The sequence below is a fragment of the Larimichthys crocea genome, chromosome VI, assembly GCF_000972845.2.
Source record: "Larimichthys crocea isolate SSNF chromosome VI, L_crocea_2.0, whole genome shotgun sequence".
Lineage (NCBI taxonomy): Eukaryota > Metazoa > Chordata > Actinopteri > Sciaenidae > Larimichthys > Larimichthys crocea.
Genome location: NC_040016.1, coordinates 20,933,235 through 20,948,264, shown reverse-complemented (window position 1 = coordinate 20,948,264; position 15,030 = coordinate 20,933,235). Strand labels below are relative to the sequence as shown.

At 41.4% G+C, this 15,030-nt stretch overlaps 1 protein-coding gene across 13 annotated transcripts in view; it reads right to left on the bottom strand.

Moving 5' to 3' along the window:
• The window catches only part of ptprt (protein tyrosine phosphatase receptor type T), a 345,472-nt gene that overhangs the window by 17,767 nt on the left and 312,675 nt on the right, over positions 1-15,030 (bottom strand). For 9 of the 13 annotated variants that reach the window (XM_027279178.1, XM_027279179.1, XM_027279181.1 and 6 more), the window contains 5 exons: positions 11,443-11,528; positions 10,065-10,101; positions 9,521-9,618; positions 7,646-7,762; positions 1,821-1,975 (listed from right to left, as the gene is read on the bottom strand). In XM_027279178.1, coding sequence (XP_027134979.1) covers positions 1,821-1,975; positions 7,646-7,762; positions 9,521-9,618; positions 10,065-10,101; positions 11,443-11,528 — 493 coding nt within the window. The remainder of the gene's footprint in view (positions 1-1,820; positions 1,976-7,645; positions 7,763-9,520; positions 9,619-10,064; positions 10,102-11,442; positions 11,529-15,030) is intronic. The other 4 variants (XM_027279182.1, XM_027279190.1, XM_027279191.1 and 1 more) reach the window with 2 other exon arrangements.

The following is a 15,030-nucleotide window of genomic DNA, read 5'->3' as shown; positions in this document are numbered from 1 at the left end:
GTCTGAGAATTACAGCAGGAATTGAACAGTGTAATCGATACCTGGATCATGTTAAGTGGGAAGGGTGGATGGGGGGCTGTACAAAACACCAAGATTAGTCCTGTGAGACTGGGTACTGCATACTTAGTGATTTGGTAAAGGTTAGGAAAATATTGTTTTGAATATTCAAGTCAAGTCTCACTAATTACCCTTTCAATAATTAAACAAGACAATGTCTAAAGCTTAAACAACTGCTGTGAGTTCCTAAATGTATATATACAAAACAGAAATCATGCTTTAGTTGCAACAAGAAGATATGATACTGTAAGAGCAGATATTAAGAAGCTTTTCCACATTAGTATTACGTAAATCTCTGTTCTAGGTATGGTGGCAGGTTAGGGCTTTAACCCATTCCAAGATGCACGTTGTATTAAGGTGGACCACCAAACAGAATGCATTAATTTTAAGTGCTCGTCGTGCTGATATGAAGAATCCACTCATAGCATTTTTTTCATAGCCTGTCAGAGTGGTGACCTTTTTAAAGCTTGTTCCCGCTGACAACCTGGCCTCAGAGTTGAACTGTTGCATCCCATAAAGAACAGAACATGGAGGTTAAATATACTGTCGCCATGGGGATCTTAAAACTGTCACTTTTTTTCCTCTTCCTGGTCGATGATTGTGATGGTGGTGGTGGTGGTGGTGGGATGAGAGTGGGGTGGAAGGTGAATTTCTTTATCTTTTTTTCTGCTGCCTACTTTCTTAAAGGTTAACGCCATCGATCGAATTTATGGACACGGGAGATTGGTGCGAGTGTGGTTTTGTGTGATCATGTTCGTACTGATATCCCGTGCTATTGTCTTATCTGAGAAGGAAAGTGGAGGAAATGTAAATGAAGCATCTGTCTTCATCCAATATTCTAAACATTCTCTTATTTTCTTATTTCCTTTCCTTAAACATCCATATCCAGTATCTCCAATTCTCTGTAAGAAATATCTTAAAATATTGGATGTTTGCCTCCAAACCAAACAACAAAATATGCTGTTCGTCACTGCCTTCCAAAACAGCACATAATATACTGTGAGCATTTTTTAATTCATGGCATCTACCAACAATGTTTGTAACCATTGTTTCCATAACAAAAGCCCGTTAGAGAGAGATTCATTTTATTGCCATTTCAAAACAAAGGCTTGAGGAGGTGAAGTTTATCCATAAGAACTATTTAAGGTTGTTGTCACAGAAAGAACTACACGGTCGATGTGGCAGAATCATCGCAGTCATGGCCTTCAGGAAAGGAAACTGACTCGTCCAAGTCACGTGACGTGTTGATCCATACGTCCACCCTGACCTCACAAATAACGTCGTACTACCTTTTGCTCCTTACAGACGAGTCTGTCACACCGCTGCTAGAAGTCCTTGCCAGGTAAACATTAGTCATATTAGACATATGAACAAATTACGTCATTGTTGATCCTGAAAACATTGTTCATCTGTCGTGTTTTTGTGTGTACAGCGTTCATTTTTATCACATAATAACTTTAAAGGAAAGATTTAGACGTTGTGCCGTGGATACAACACATACTTTGATGTGTAATACATTCAAAGTGTCCATTTCTTTCATACAAAAACAAAAAAGAACACGCCCTGTGTGTTACGCTGACCCTGCAAAGCCATTTCCTCTCTCTGAGGTAAGAGCCAAGAGGTGTACGAGTGAGTGGCTGGCTGGATTTTGTTTGTCCTCCTCTGGTCTGTGCAGACACTGACCGACAGCATCAGGGGATTAAGTTTATCTTTTGTACAAACCGGTGTGTGTACTTGAAGTGTGTGTGTGTCTGTGCTCTTACCTGCAGTGTGCCACTATAGGCCCAGCATCAGGCGGGTTGAGGAACTTGACCTGTCGTATGAATCCAAGCAGTCCGGTGGCATAGCAGGGAACGCCGTGGTCAGGCCAGCTGGTGAAATGAAACTGACGGAGTTCGCGGATCTCGTGATGACCCTTCTGAAAAACACACACGAGACGTTAGAGCCGAGTCGCATATTTTACAGCAGCCGAAAAAACGATTCTCTGCCATTTAGTCTCCTGATGATGACAAATGCTTGGATCTCACAAATTTTATCATGGCCCTTTTGGGGAAGACTGACAAGAAGACGTATCATGGTTCAGCAGACTAATTTACAGCAGGGACTTCAGGAACCTAGGGGCCACGTGGCCTCTCTTTGGCTTCAGATGGAAACTAAATTGATCTCGTGGATGTCACAGTGGCACTTTGGGCCACTTCTGGGAATGAGAGACAGGAAGACTTATCGTGCCTCATTTGCCTAATTTACAGGAGAGATTTGAGGAAACTGATGGCCATTTTGGCTCCACAAAAAAAAGATTAATTGATTTCACAAAGCTCAGGATGGCCCTTTTGGGAAAGACTTACAGGAGGAAATGCCTCGATTCAGTTAGACTGCCTAATTTACGCAGAGATTTTTTAAACATCTAACAGCCACATTGCCTCCTTTCTGTATGAATTTAAAACATCACAAGTGCTTTAAAGATATCAGAAAACTTCCCTTCAACTCAAACAGTTTTTAAAAAACCCCACAGAAAATGGAACATGCTTTTATTAAACAAAGTTTTAGAGGAAAGTATAATTTTATGACAAGAAAAATGCTGGCGGCGATAAAAAAAATAAATTGGACTTCGCACTTATTATGGCTCTTCTTCGAAAGAGATACAGCAAGTGACATTTTGGTACAGAACAAGTAGATTATAGGAAAATGAAATGGCAACAAGCGTGCACTCTGTGTCTGTGAGATAGCATCTTAACATTTTAATGATGAACTTCCTAGAAACATAAAGAACTGGTGAATAAGTTCTTGTCTCACAATGGGGATATTATTAAGAAATTAAAGACGACATTCTGATGCTAATTAAGTCTCATATTAGAGTGATTCCCTGCGACACACACATAATGAAACTCTAAATTGTTATGCCAGCGTTTCAGATGAAGACCCAGAAGAACTTTGGTGTAGTCGGAGGTTTAGGAATTCTTAACCGATTCATATCTGAGCCAAAGGAAGGAAATGGAGATGGATTGGACTTGGGTGGATGTTCAATTTTCAAGTTTTCCTCTTTAACTAAATTATTAAATATTCCATTAATGATAGAGGAGCTGCATAAATTCAACTTTCTTCCATGTGAAATCAAGGACGTGCAGGTTTGCTATAAAGGTGTCAGCCTGCATTTGAATCAAGGCCATCACACGCCTTGAAACTAAGTATCCAGGACAGCAACAACCTCAGTGTATTCTGACAGTTTTAGACCTGTCAACAGCAGCTCTGGATATCTCTGACAGCGTACACCACCTCGCTGATGTCAGATAACAGCACCTCCGCAGCCTTCGGGCTGGGAGGTCTTGCTTCTCGTTCCCTGCTCTGAATTCTGACCTGCATCTCTCCTCACAGGATGTAGACTTTTCTTTTTGATAGCACAGAAACACAGTATAAGAAATGCATGACCCTTTTTTCAGCTTCCAGGGGCTGAATTTTTCTGCACAACAATGCATGCTCCTGCTTTAATAATTCAAACCAATCGATTCAATTATACTATTCTAAACTAAACGGGGCTTAAATGGAGAGCGCCATGTCCTCCACAGTTCAGTTTACTCTCTAAGAATAGAACTGAGAGAGAAACTGTTGTTGCTGCAGCTCCCCATTCTGGCTCCGTCAGACAGATAAGACAAGGTTGTAGTGAATTGTTTGCTCTGGCAGAGTGCCTTACGATAACCCGAGAAGCAGGGATACCATCGGGAGGAGAAAGACAGCAGGGAGAGAGGTCAAGAAACAAACCGTGAATGGGAAGGAGTAGAGGTCACTGAAGAGAGTGGTGGTGTGGGGAAGGATGAAGAGAGAGGTCTGATAAAGAAGAAATGGGGAAAGGGAGAGATAAGGTGGAGAGAGAGAGAGAGAGGAGAAAAATAAAACCCAGAAAATCACGAGGTGATTTGATAACTCCACTTCCCATTGATTTGCTCTCTTGTGATGTTGAAATGACTTCTCTAAATCGATAGACGGTGGACCAACACAGCCCGGGCCTCAAAGCCATGACTGGTTGTAAAAATAAAAATAAAAAACCCAACAACAACATGCGGTGCTCGACATGTTGGAAAGAGGTGATGAGGACGTAGAAACACTTCAAAGTCTTTACTATGATGGGAGAGAACGAACACTGCCATGCTTTGAAACCTTCAGTTTTATGCTTCTTATCGAGACTATTTCATTGTTCTGCAGTGACACTTCAGTCTTAAAATGCATTTGCAGCTTCTGATCATTTAAAATCAAAGCAGTAAGTTTAGTAATAAAGCTGCTGATATCTAAACTCTCTTATTGTCATAAATACAGGCATACACCTCTTCTTCTACACTTTCATGTAAACATAGGCATTCTACTGTAAAGCCTTTCCACACAGTTCAACCTGTGTTGTGGATGCAATGAACCAAAATGTTGTCATGTCCCCCATCTAATAGCTTAGGCATGATTCTATGATTTCAAACCATGCAGATGACATAGAATGGATAAAATGATCTTGAAGGTTTACTCAAAAACCACAAGAAGTTAACAACTTTCTAGACTCTGGAGAGATTTGGTGGGAAGACAAAATTTAAAATGAACAGTGGCTAAATAATACGATGATTGAACAAGAGCCTTGGATGACCATCCAGAAATAGAAGTGAATATAACAGCATTGATTGCTCTGCGGTGGAGATACAAAGCAAAAGAAAACACAATGATTGTCTGGGATTTATGACCTTTGTCTGAAACCCCTTTTATATTTGCACGAACCAGTGGGAGGACATGAGGGAGCGTAGATGGTGAGACTCTCCATTTGTAAATCATCTTCTCACTGGCACATGCAGACATCAATGAAGTAATACAGTCATAATTTTGGTCTGAACGCCTGCTACCCCGACCAGAAGGCACCTAACACCTGTCTGGACGTCCACTGGCTGTAAAGTTATGTGCAACCGTTTATCTGTGAAGGTTCAGATCAATCATCTAAGTGGTACAATGTCTAGAAGAAAAAATTACTGGACGGAGGTTTTGATTGAAGATGTTTCAAAGATTTGTGGAAAATAATACAGGTATTATCCCCATGAGTCGACCACGCCCACCGGTGGGGCAGGAGGTTCTCCATCTTTCATCACCTCTTTTTCTGAATGCAGTCATAGATATGTTTGGGGGGTTTCACGACTGTAGACAAATGGTGTTTCAACCCACTTCAGGGAAGGTTTCTCCAGTTTGACATGAATGTTTTGCACATCTCTCATACCATCTGTCCTATCTGTCTAATACGTGTATGTGCTGGTGCTCAAAGCTGTGTTTGTTGGCCTGTAGATCTGTGTACACCGCTGAGTCATTTCCTGTGCGGTTTGGCGTCCACTGTGGCACACAATTGTTTGGTTTCTTCAGATCTGAGTGCCATGGAGCTGATTACTCTTCTGCTGCTTTTGGATGTGGTCCATTGGGTGAACTAAGCCCTGTCAGAGTTTCTTGTTGGGTTCGATCCTGAGAAACTGTGTTCAGTACAAATTCTTCTCCAACTATAAGACCACAAAGCTGTGTGTTTGGAGCCAGTTGTTTGTCCGATTTGTTGTTCTTGGAACTTCTGCTTTCAGATTAACAAAAGGTCCAAGTAACAAAGACACATTTGAGTCTTTTGTTTTTTTTTTCTCTAATCGTGGATCTAGTGTCGGCAGCCCGTTCTCACACCCAAATTGTCAAATATGGAAGCTTGGTAGCTCTCTGAAGTCATTTCTGGATATGCCAACCTGGCATAATGCTTGCAATGGAGGTTGGCCAAATAAACACAGGACTTTCTACCAAGTCTATGTTGACTTCATTTTTGACTTGAATTGTGCACAGTGTTTTTTATGCCTTAACCTAACCAAACTGTGGCTGTGTAAAGTCACAGTGCTTCTCAGCAAGCCTTATTTTGAAAGTCTAACCAGGCATTGCATATTCATTACTGCTAACCTCACCACACATTGTACATTACTTGTTAATTTGACAGCAGAGCCTTGCATGTGCAACGCTAAAGCGGCACCTAGGACAGTGACTAACTAGGCTGTTGTATTTGAGGAGTTATGAGTGAGAATATGTTGGACTTTTGCCTCAAGATTATACAAAATGTATATTCATGTGCACCATCCAATTACAGATTCTTTATATTTGACAGAAAGAAGTGAACGTTTTCTCCGTTTGACATGTCTGAATGTCTTCTGTGATCTGTTTTTTGTTCACCCTGAATCTTTGTCATTTCACACAAACACACATTTACTCAGATTCTCACTGTCCTCTCTCTTCTGCCGTGCTCTGTTAATCTCCTTGGACGTGCCATTAATAAACCTTTTTCATTACAATCCCGTTTTTCATTATTCACTGCAATTATAGCTATTTAACTGCGGTGCAGAACCTGCGCATGCCTTCTCTTTGTTCTTTACTCGCGCTCACAGAGCCGACTGTGGTTTAAAGCTTTTAAAGAATTTTGTGTTAATGAGTGTGTGTGTGTGTCTGGTGTGTGTGTGTACGTATTAATGCATCCTGCAGAAAATCAGCTTTCCTTTGAGTATTTGGAGTACTTTTTGCACGCTCGCACACATGCAGAGGTGTGTGCGGATTAATGGTTTGCTAAACGAGCTGACAGCGACGACTCGAAGACTCGTCTTCATAAGCTGCTTTCGCACGAGTGAAGGGGGTGAGGGAATCAGCATGGGGGGGAGAGAGACAGACAGAAGTACAGAAAGAGCGAGGAAGAAAAAGCACGACAGCAGAAGAGAGCAAGACTTCAGTATTTTACATGATTTAAAAAATTAGGAATATATCTGAATGCAGTAGTGTTTTGTAGTCTCTGCCAATATTTTATTTTGTTAACAGTCCTGCAAATAAGTCAACAGAAGTAGTAAGTTATGGGGTAAATAACAGAAAAATGGATGAAAGAGACAAGACTCAGAAGAAGATGTAAACACAGTCGTCTTGAAAATCAAGGATTTGGATCAGAGCCTTTTTTTTTTTCGCTCACTGTGAAGTGTGTTCCCTCTATTTTTCTCCCCCCTGTTTACTGTGCAGAGTCTCAGAGAACAGCATCACAACAATGACGGTACATTGTCCCACTTGTGTTTTTTTTTTTTTCTTTCCTCCTATCAAATCCCTCCTGCCTGATTACAAGGGCCCCAATTACAATTTCAAGCCTCCTTAAACAGCCAGAAACAAACAAGTAACGCTGCTCTCTTGCCTCAAATCCCCAATCACTTATTGGCTAGAATGGTAATCCAGGTTTTGCATTTACAGAAAAAAAAAAAAAAGGAAGCAATAAACAATGAGGGTAGCAGCTTGAGAGAGTATGGGGAGGATTCAAATACAATCTGAGGTCTATTCCGTCAACCTGAATCACGATACATTGAGATGACATCATGCTTAAAAGCCTGTGTAAATACTGGGACAACAACTGCATCATTTTGTGATATCAGGGAAAGAAAATCTGTATAATCCAAATTCAAACAACATTGTTTGTGTTTCTTGCCTGGATCTTCATGTCATACAGGGTTAAGAACCCTCTATCATGCAGTAAAGCATTAAAATTTCTTTGTTAGTTTAGTCGTTGACGATGATTTGACTTGTTTACCTTTTGGACGGTAAATGTCCGGATGACGTATTCGGCCAGTGGTTCAGTTTCTATCAGGGTCACCTTGATGTCTCCATAAACCTCCGTCTCATCTGGCCAGTAACGCACACACTTCACCTGGAAAAGACAAATTTACATTCGTTCCGTGAAGTTAAATATGTATTACATGCCGGGTCATTATCACCTAATGAGCATTAACAGAATGGGATGAAGCCGAGGTCAAGATGATCGCCATTAATAATATAACAGATGAATAATATCAAGATTCGTATTGCTCGCTCTGCATAACAAATGGATACTCAGAAGACAGTATTTGTTTGACATTTGAAAGATATTGATTTAAAATTACTGGATGACATTCTGATGTGATAATGCCACTTGTAACTGGACTACACATCTGGATACAGATGTTTGGAGTCATGAAAAGCAACACTAGGCTTTGATTGCAATGTCCTGATTGGGGTTCTGCTATCTATGACAGTTATTTAGTGTAAATATGTGGTTCACAGTTTCATTATTGTTAAAACTGACTCAAGTTTGCATCCCAGTCAGTTCTGGTTTTCAATGTTTTCTTCTTTACATGTCTTTACGTAACAGTCGGCTTCCTCCAGCAAGCTGATTTAGTGTAAACGGCAAACTTCTTTTCCATAATCGGGATGAGGGATTAGAGAATCCTCAGACAGATTTCTTGACCATGACAACCAGTTTTCCAATCAGCTTTTTGTAAGTACATAGAGGGCCAATGCAGCATCTTATCTTATCACTAAGAGGCTACAGATTTTAAAAGTGAGTCATGCTTCCAGAGAAGTTTGTGTCAACTTCTCATATATACAGAGAGATTACCTGCCTAACCTGACTTCTTCGAGTTAGATATGAAAATGTTGTAGCTCTGCTCGCTGTTTTTTCCCCAGCGCCTCTCTGATGCCCGACCTTCCTCTTGCTCTTATTGACTCGGTGAATCAACGGTCTGTTTCAACCAAACCAGAGTTGGTGATTGTTGGGCAAACCAAGGTTATGGTGAGCTGTAATGAAGTAGGTAAACTTACTGTTTTTGTCAGTGAAGGCTGTTGGGCTGTAAAACTGCTGATTCTGGTTAAACTAAACTGATCTTACTCTTTCGGATTCTTTCCATAATGTTACCAGACACTTGTTTAATCACATTTCTAATAACGATCTGATCAGTCGGTGGAAAACAAAACAGCACTCATAGTGGACATGCTGTACATTGACACAGCGTAATTGCTTTATGTGAATTTTGTTGGTTTATCACTTCCAGACAAATAGATGAGAAAATATTATTTGAATTACCCTTTAAGTGCGCGTTAACACATTGCATGAAATCCAACTTTCCTAACTTAAACCAAGAACTTTAGTTACCTAAACATAACTATGTCTCTGTGCAAACAATGTACTTTAATATCCAGATATAAAGATATCAGAAACATGGAGGAGCATTGCAGTATTATGCAGATCTTGCAGGTCCCTGGTGCCTCTCTGATGCTCGTATCGAACTCTGCAAAATAAAGTTGTGTTTGAACCAAACCACAGTTGGTGATTGTTGCAACAGTGGAAAGACAAACCAAGGTTATAGTGAGCTGGAAATTCTCTGTTTGCCAGTGAAGTCTGAGAGCTTTGAACGCAGCTATGCAACTGCTGGTTCTGGTTGAATAAGAATGATCTGAAAAAAGTTTAAACTAGGTTTACTCAACAGGCAAACATCTGGCCTAATTCCATTCTGGTTTTTATTGATTGATTCCGATTGTACCTGTAATTAAAGTAAAGCTTGATTCATTAAACGAATGAGTTCTGTGACCTTGTACCTCTGCGCCTCTTCATCAAACACACGTTTTGTAATCTTTTGGATGATGAACTCACCCTGCCCACCTCCACCAGATTGGTAACCATGACGATAGAGGCCGAGTTTTCCTGCCAGACCATCCTCCAGAAATCCCTCACCGTCTCCTGCATGGGCCCTGACACACACACACACACACAAACACACACACAAACACACACACACAAACAAATTAGAGATATACAAATACTGATACACACAAACAGAGCAGTGTAAAAAACACACACTCTAACGTCACATAAACATACATCAGCACTGACTTACATGAACACGCAAACACACATGTGCACACACATATACACACATGCACTCACACACTATCAATCCCAGATAGTGGTTCGGGGGTTTGAGGTAATGGGGTCTTAAATTTGTCAGGGGGATTTTATACGGCGGTTTAGATTTAGGAGGTTGTGGTAATAGCCTCCCAGTCCTGAAAGGACGACATTTACCAGGTGGCTGCTACACACACACACACACACACACATGCATAGACCTTTGCTATCTGCACAAATGTAGAATCACACATACAGTCCTCTCACACACTCATCACGTCAGTTTAATTACCTTGTGTGGCGATGTAATGTCTGGGTCTGTGGTACCCCTGTGAGACAGAAAAAAGTGAAGCTTAATAAAACCTCCGTGCCGGTGTCATCTCCATCCTTTTCTCCCCACATGTGGAGTCATTTCTTACTCCGAATCGTCCTCGTTTTCTTAATTTTTTAGTTTGTTACTTTGTCTCCTTTCCTGATTACAAACTCTCTAACTCCTTTTCTTCTTACTCAACCTTTCAACCCATTTCTGTCTCTTTCTGTCCTTTTCTGAATCCTCCCCTTCTATCTTGTTGTTTTTTTCTCATTCTCTCCATTCCTCTCATCAGTCAGTTTACATCCTTCTTCCTCCACTCCACTCCTCCCATCCTTTTCTCTCTTTTTTAATGCGTCCTGTGTCTTGTGCCTCTCCCGTCCCTCCACTTCCCCCCAGAATCATAACTCAAGGTCATTGCCCGAATAAACATCAAATTAAATAATAGAGGGGATTTTAATTTTCCCTCCATGAAAAGCGACGACTCTCAGACCAATGATTACCCCCCCCCAACGTCTCCCTGGGAGACAGATAACCTTGTTGAGGTAAAAACATTCATCACTCTCATACTGTCATTAAGACAATGGTTTAGCGTTATCTTATCTTGCATTGTTTCAATTTCAGTTTTCCAATTCTCCCAATTTCTCTTCACGTTATGAAAAAAAACTTGTGTCTGTGGAGACTCCTTGATTGGAAATAAACATTATGAACCAAATTCATTAAGACTATTATTACAGCAATCAGCTGTGAGCGAGAGATCACATCAAAAAACAGAGCCCGGAGGGCAGAGAGAGAAGGATGGGGAAACAAATGGATGGATGGATGTGTAGGAGATGGGTGACGAAAATGAAAACAGTGGTAAGGTGAAGGACAGAATAAATTGAAGAAGGGACGAGGCATCGTGGTAGAAAAGGAGAGTAATCATCAATTCCAATGCTGATGATCACACCAGCCTCCAGATAATTGTTTTTTTTTTGTTTTTTTTAAAGAAACGAGACTCAGATGGCTCCATTTGTTATGGCAATCTTGGCTAATACCCTCAATGTGTGTGTGTGTGTGTGTGATGCATTTGCTAATGCTGCCTTTCTATTTCTGTTCAGGTGCAGTGTAATGGGTGTGTGTGTGTTTATGATCCAAGTAGTCTATCATATTCCTTTAGGATCTTTGAAACGGCAGCCAGGGAAGAAGCAGGTTGGGTTTCGATGCCTTGCTCAAAGGCACTTTGACACACAGCAGTATGAGCACATGGCGCGACCGATGAGACTGAAATTAGGCTTGTGTAAGACCGATAGTTAGGGTAGGAGTCTTGATGATTGGAGAAAAAGTATTGAAGAAGAAGTGTGTGTGTGTGAAGACTCACGTCAATGTAGTTGGCGTTGATGTAGTCAGAGTGGGGGTCTCCATCCAGCAGCTGCAGTCGGACTCTGGTGTGATCGTCTGTGGGGTCAGATAGCAGAAAAAATACAACAGGCCTAAAGTTACATTTACCCACAGATCGGAGCAGCTAAGTGATGAGGGGGGGGGGCTCACTAACTAACCAGGCCCAAAGTTATGGATGAGTCTGTGTGAACCAAGAGTCACATTCATTCGATCACTGGTCGTTTGTTAAATGAACCATTTACCGAGCAAACATCCTGCAGTGTACACAGTATGTCGCTTTGAAACTCAACCAAGGTTCACATCCGGCCGTCTACCAGCAGTAGTTAAAGAGAACCTCCCCCTAATAACCAAGTAGAATCAGTCCAAACCATAACCATAACCATTGAAAACGCCATCTCACAAACAGACTGGAACGGCAAAGCTGTGCAACAATTCACCAGTCCTGTAATCACAACGTCTGGCTGATTCCCTTTCAGCGAGAACAAACACGCATGCTTTGGTTCTGTATGGTTTTATTCCGCCACTTCATTTTTGAAAAATGGTTTTCACTTCAGTTCATTTGGCCCTCGGTGCAGATCCGTTCAGATGAACTGAATGGAAATGACAGGAACGAAAACATAAAAAGTAATAAACGTTACGGGAGTCCACGACGCAGACAAGCGTAACAAGTTTTATTTTGAAAAGTCGGGGTGATGGGACAAACGTCTTTCCCATTATGAGCTGCCTCTATCAGCAGACGCTCGCTTATTTACTGCCAAACAATCCAGATTCAATAACTCGCGACAGTGTGATGACGGAAAATGGAGAATCTTTGTTTAATGTCTCCATTTTCATCCTGGTTACTCTTAAATGCTTGAAACCCTCTGCCTCATCGTCGTAGTGATTGGAGGTGGGAACCTCTGATTGCAACCCCCTTGTCTCACACTCACTTTCCTAGTGTGAAGGAGAAACTACAAGGGCCACAAAACTGGAAGACCCTACCCAGAAAAAGTGTTGAATGTGTCCGTTTTGGGCTACTATAGTAACGTGGCTGAGGTGGTTACACATATTATATTCAGTGTCTGCCATATTCTGTAAATAGAGGTCCATAAAAAGTGTTTTCTCACACTGATTCTTTTGGCTGCCTCTAGTTTACAACTCATGTTTTGAATGAATGATCTAAAGTACTATTTTTATGGAAACTTGCTTTGATTTTTTTATGCTTGTTCTATTAAAAAAAAGTGTCTCTCTCAATTGGTTTCTGCAGAGAATCTATTACCAGTCATTTGGTTGAAACTCAAATTGCATCAATGGATTTTTTTCAGCTACTGTACAGGGCTCGTGGTTTTTTTTCAAGCGACTGAAGAGGAGCAGAAATACTAGAACAATGAGCACACGAAAAATGTAGCTGAATTTGACCACAACAATGACAATAAACAAACGCTTTAAAATAGGGCTGCCACAAACGATTATTTTGATAGTCGACTAATTACCGATTATTTTTTCGATTAGTCGACTAATCGGATCATGCGTAAATTGACTGTCTCGGAGAGGGGCGGCTGGGCGGGCGCTGTAAAGCTCACGGACGGAGCCATGAGCCACCTTCGCCCCCGAGTCTTTCCATGCCGACCCAGAGCCGCCGCGGAGGAAATGCGCCCAGCGAGACCAGCCAGCGCCGGGAAGAGGTCCCACGAGGGGATCCTCCCGCACCGTGCGGCCGTCCCTGACCCACCGAGTTGAATTCCCCGGGCAGACTGCGCGGAAGTTGCGTAAAAATCGCGGTGATTGGTTAAAACTGCAACACCGCCCTGAATTCACAGGTTTTACTGAAGTTAAGTTGAGGTGGCAAACCGCAACATCGTGAATTCCTGGAGGGTCTGTGTTATGGTATCATTTACGGTACGGTACTGACGCCGATTACCACTACTGCGCATGTGCATAGGTGTGTGTGACAGAAAGGCAGATGTGGCTGTTTAAGCTGCAGCCGCAGTTTCGAGAGACAAGCAAAGTAAAAAAAAAAACAAAATCGATGCGTCGACTACTAAATTAGTTGTCGACGATTTTGTTTGTCGACATAATCGTGACTAATCGTGGCAGCCCTAATTTAACACAATAAACAACAAGCACCGTATGCCTGCTTTAAATATCAGATGATCTCTCGAAGCCATTCACGTCACGACCTTTCAGCGGTGTGAGCTGCAAGGAACCGAATCAGCTCCTTGTTCCCTCTTTCCACTTGGATGTCAATTATTTTGTTCTGTGCGCTAATAGCCATCCATAGTATCAGGACACATATGGGAGGATTATGGCTAATGGCAGGCAGTGATTTTGTTCAGTTGTAACATGGCGACGGTAATTGCAGATGAAGCGGACATGATTTAGTCTGATTATCTCTATTTTTCTCCCTCGCTCTCATCATAATTTTTTTTCTTTCTTATGTTGATGTGCTCCCGTTCACCGCTCTTATTTCAGCTCTTGGAGAGATATGACCGCATTACAGTGAAAGCGCTGCAACAAATATGAATCATTTCTCTGATTGTTTAATTTTCTTTTTTTGGAGGGGGAGGAGGGTAAGATGAGAGCATGGTGTCAACAGGAGGTGAGTGGTAGCTATTATGGAGGAAACAAGAAGATGAGAGAAGTGGATAGGTGAAAAAAAGAAGAGGTGGAGGACAAGTTCGGGAGAGAGAGAATAAGGGCTGGAAGAAAAATGGGACGGGGGGTGAACAGAGGGGGAAAGGTATCACCGCTGTGTTTCTTTGAAGTCATTGAAATGCTAAAGCTTATGACTTCACTGATTGATGCAAAGCTACAGCGGGGTGGAGTGCTTAAGGCACTTCTAAACATTTTTTTTTTTTAAAAGACTCTTCTTTTGAAGAATTTCGCCTCACAACTGTCTTTTGAAAAATGTGCTCATGTGCACCAACACAACGGCCAGGCCCACGGCTTCACGTTTCACAATATAACTATAATAATTTAGTAGAGGTGGGGTTTTTTTAATCCATTTTGAATCAAAGCTCAAATATATGAGCAAGTAAAATGAAGCTTTTATGTGAGCAAATCTTTTGTGTGGTCGATGACTCATGCCGTCAATTGTAAGCCATTTCCTCTGTGTTTATAGTATAGTGGGGGCTGAGGGGCAATCATTTTGTCAAGTAGGCGTTGATATTTTTTTTTTGTTGGTTTTCTTAGAATAGAGTTTTCTACTCACGGCTGGCATGAAACGAGGCGTCCTGCTGAGTAAAAACATTAACACGTGAGAATGTATATGTTTGCCAGCTTTCAAACACTTTTTTTTTTTCCATTTCATTATGACCGCCATATTTTGCATCTAAGACCCAACAAAAGACTAGCACATACAAACTTTCTTTTTTTTTTCCATTCTTTTGTCCTCTGTGAAGATGTCTATGATGTGATGAAGTCTCAATCAACCAATCAATCAGACTTTATTTGTGTAGCACCTTTCATACAAAATATGTAACACAAAGTGCTTCACACAATAAAACCCCCATCCACTCCCAATCCTCCACCCCAACACCCATCTTCCGCCCAAGCCCTCCACCACCTCCATCCAAGCAGCAGCATGTAG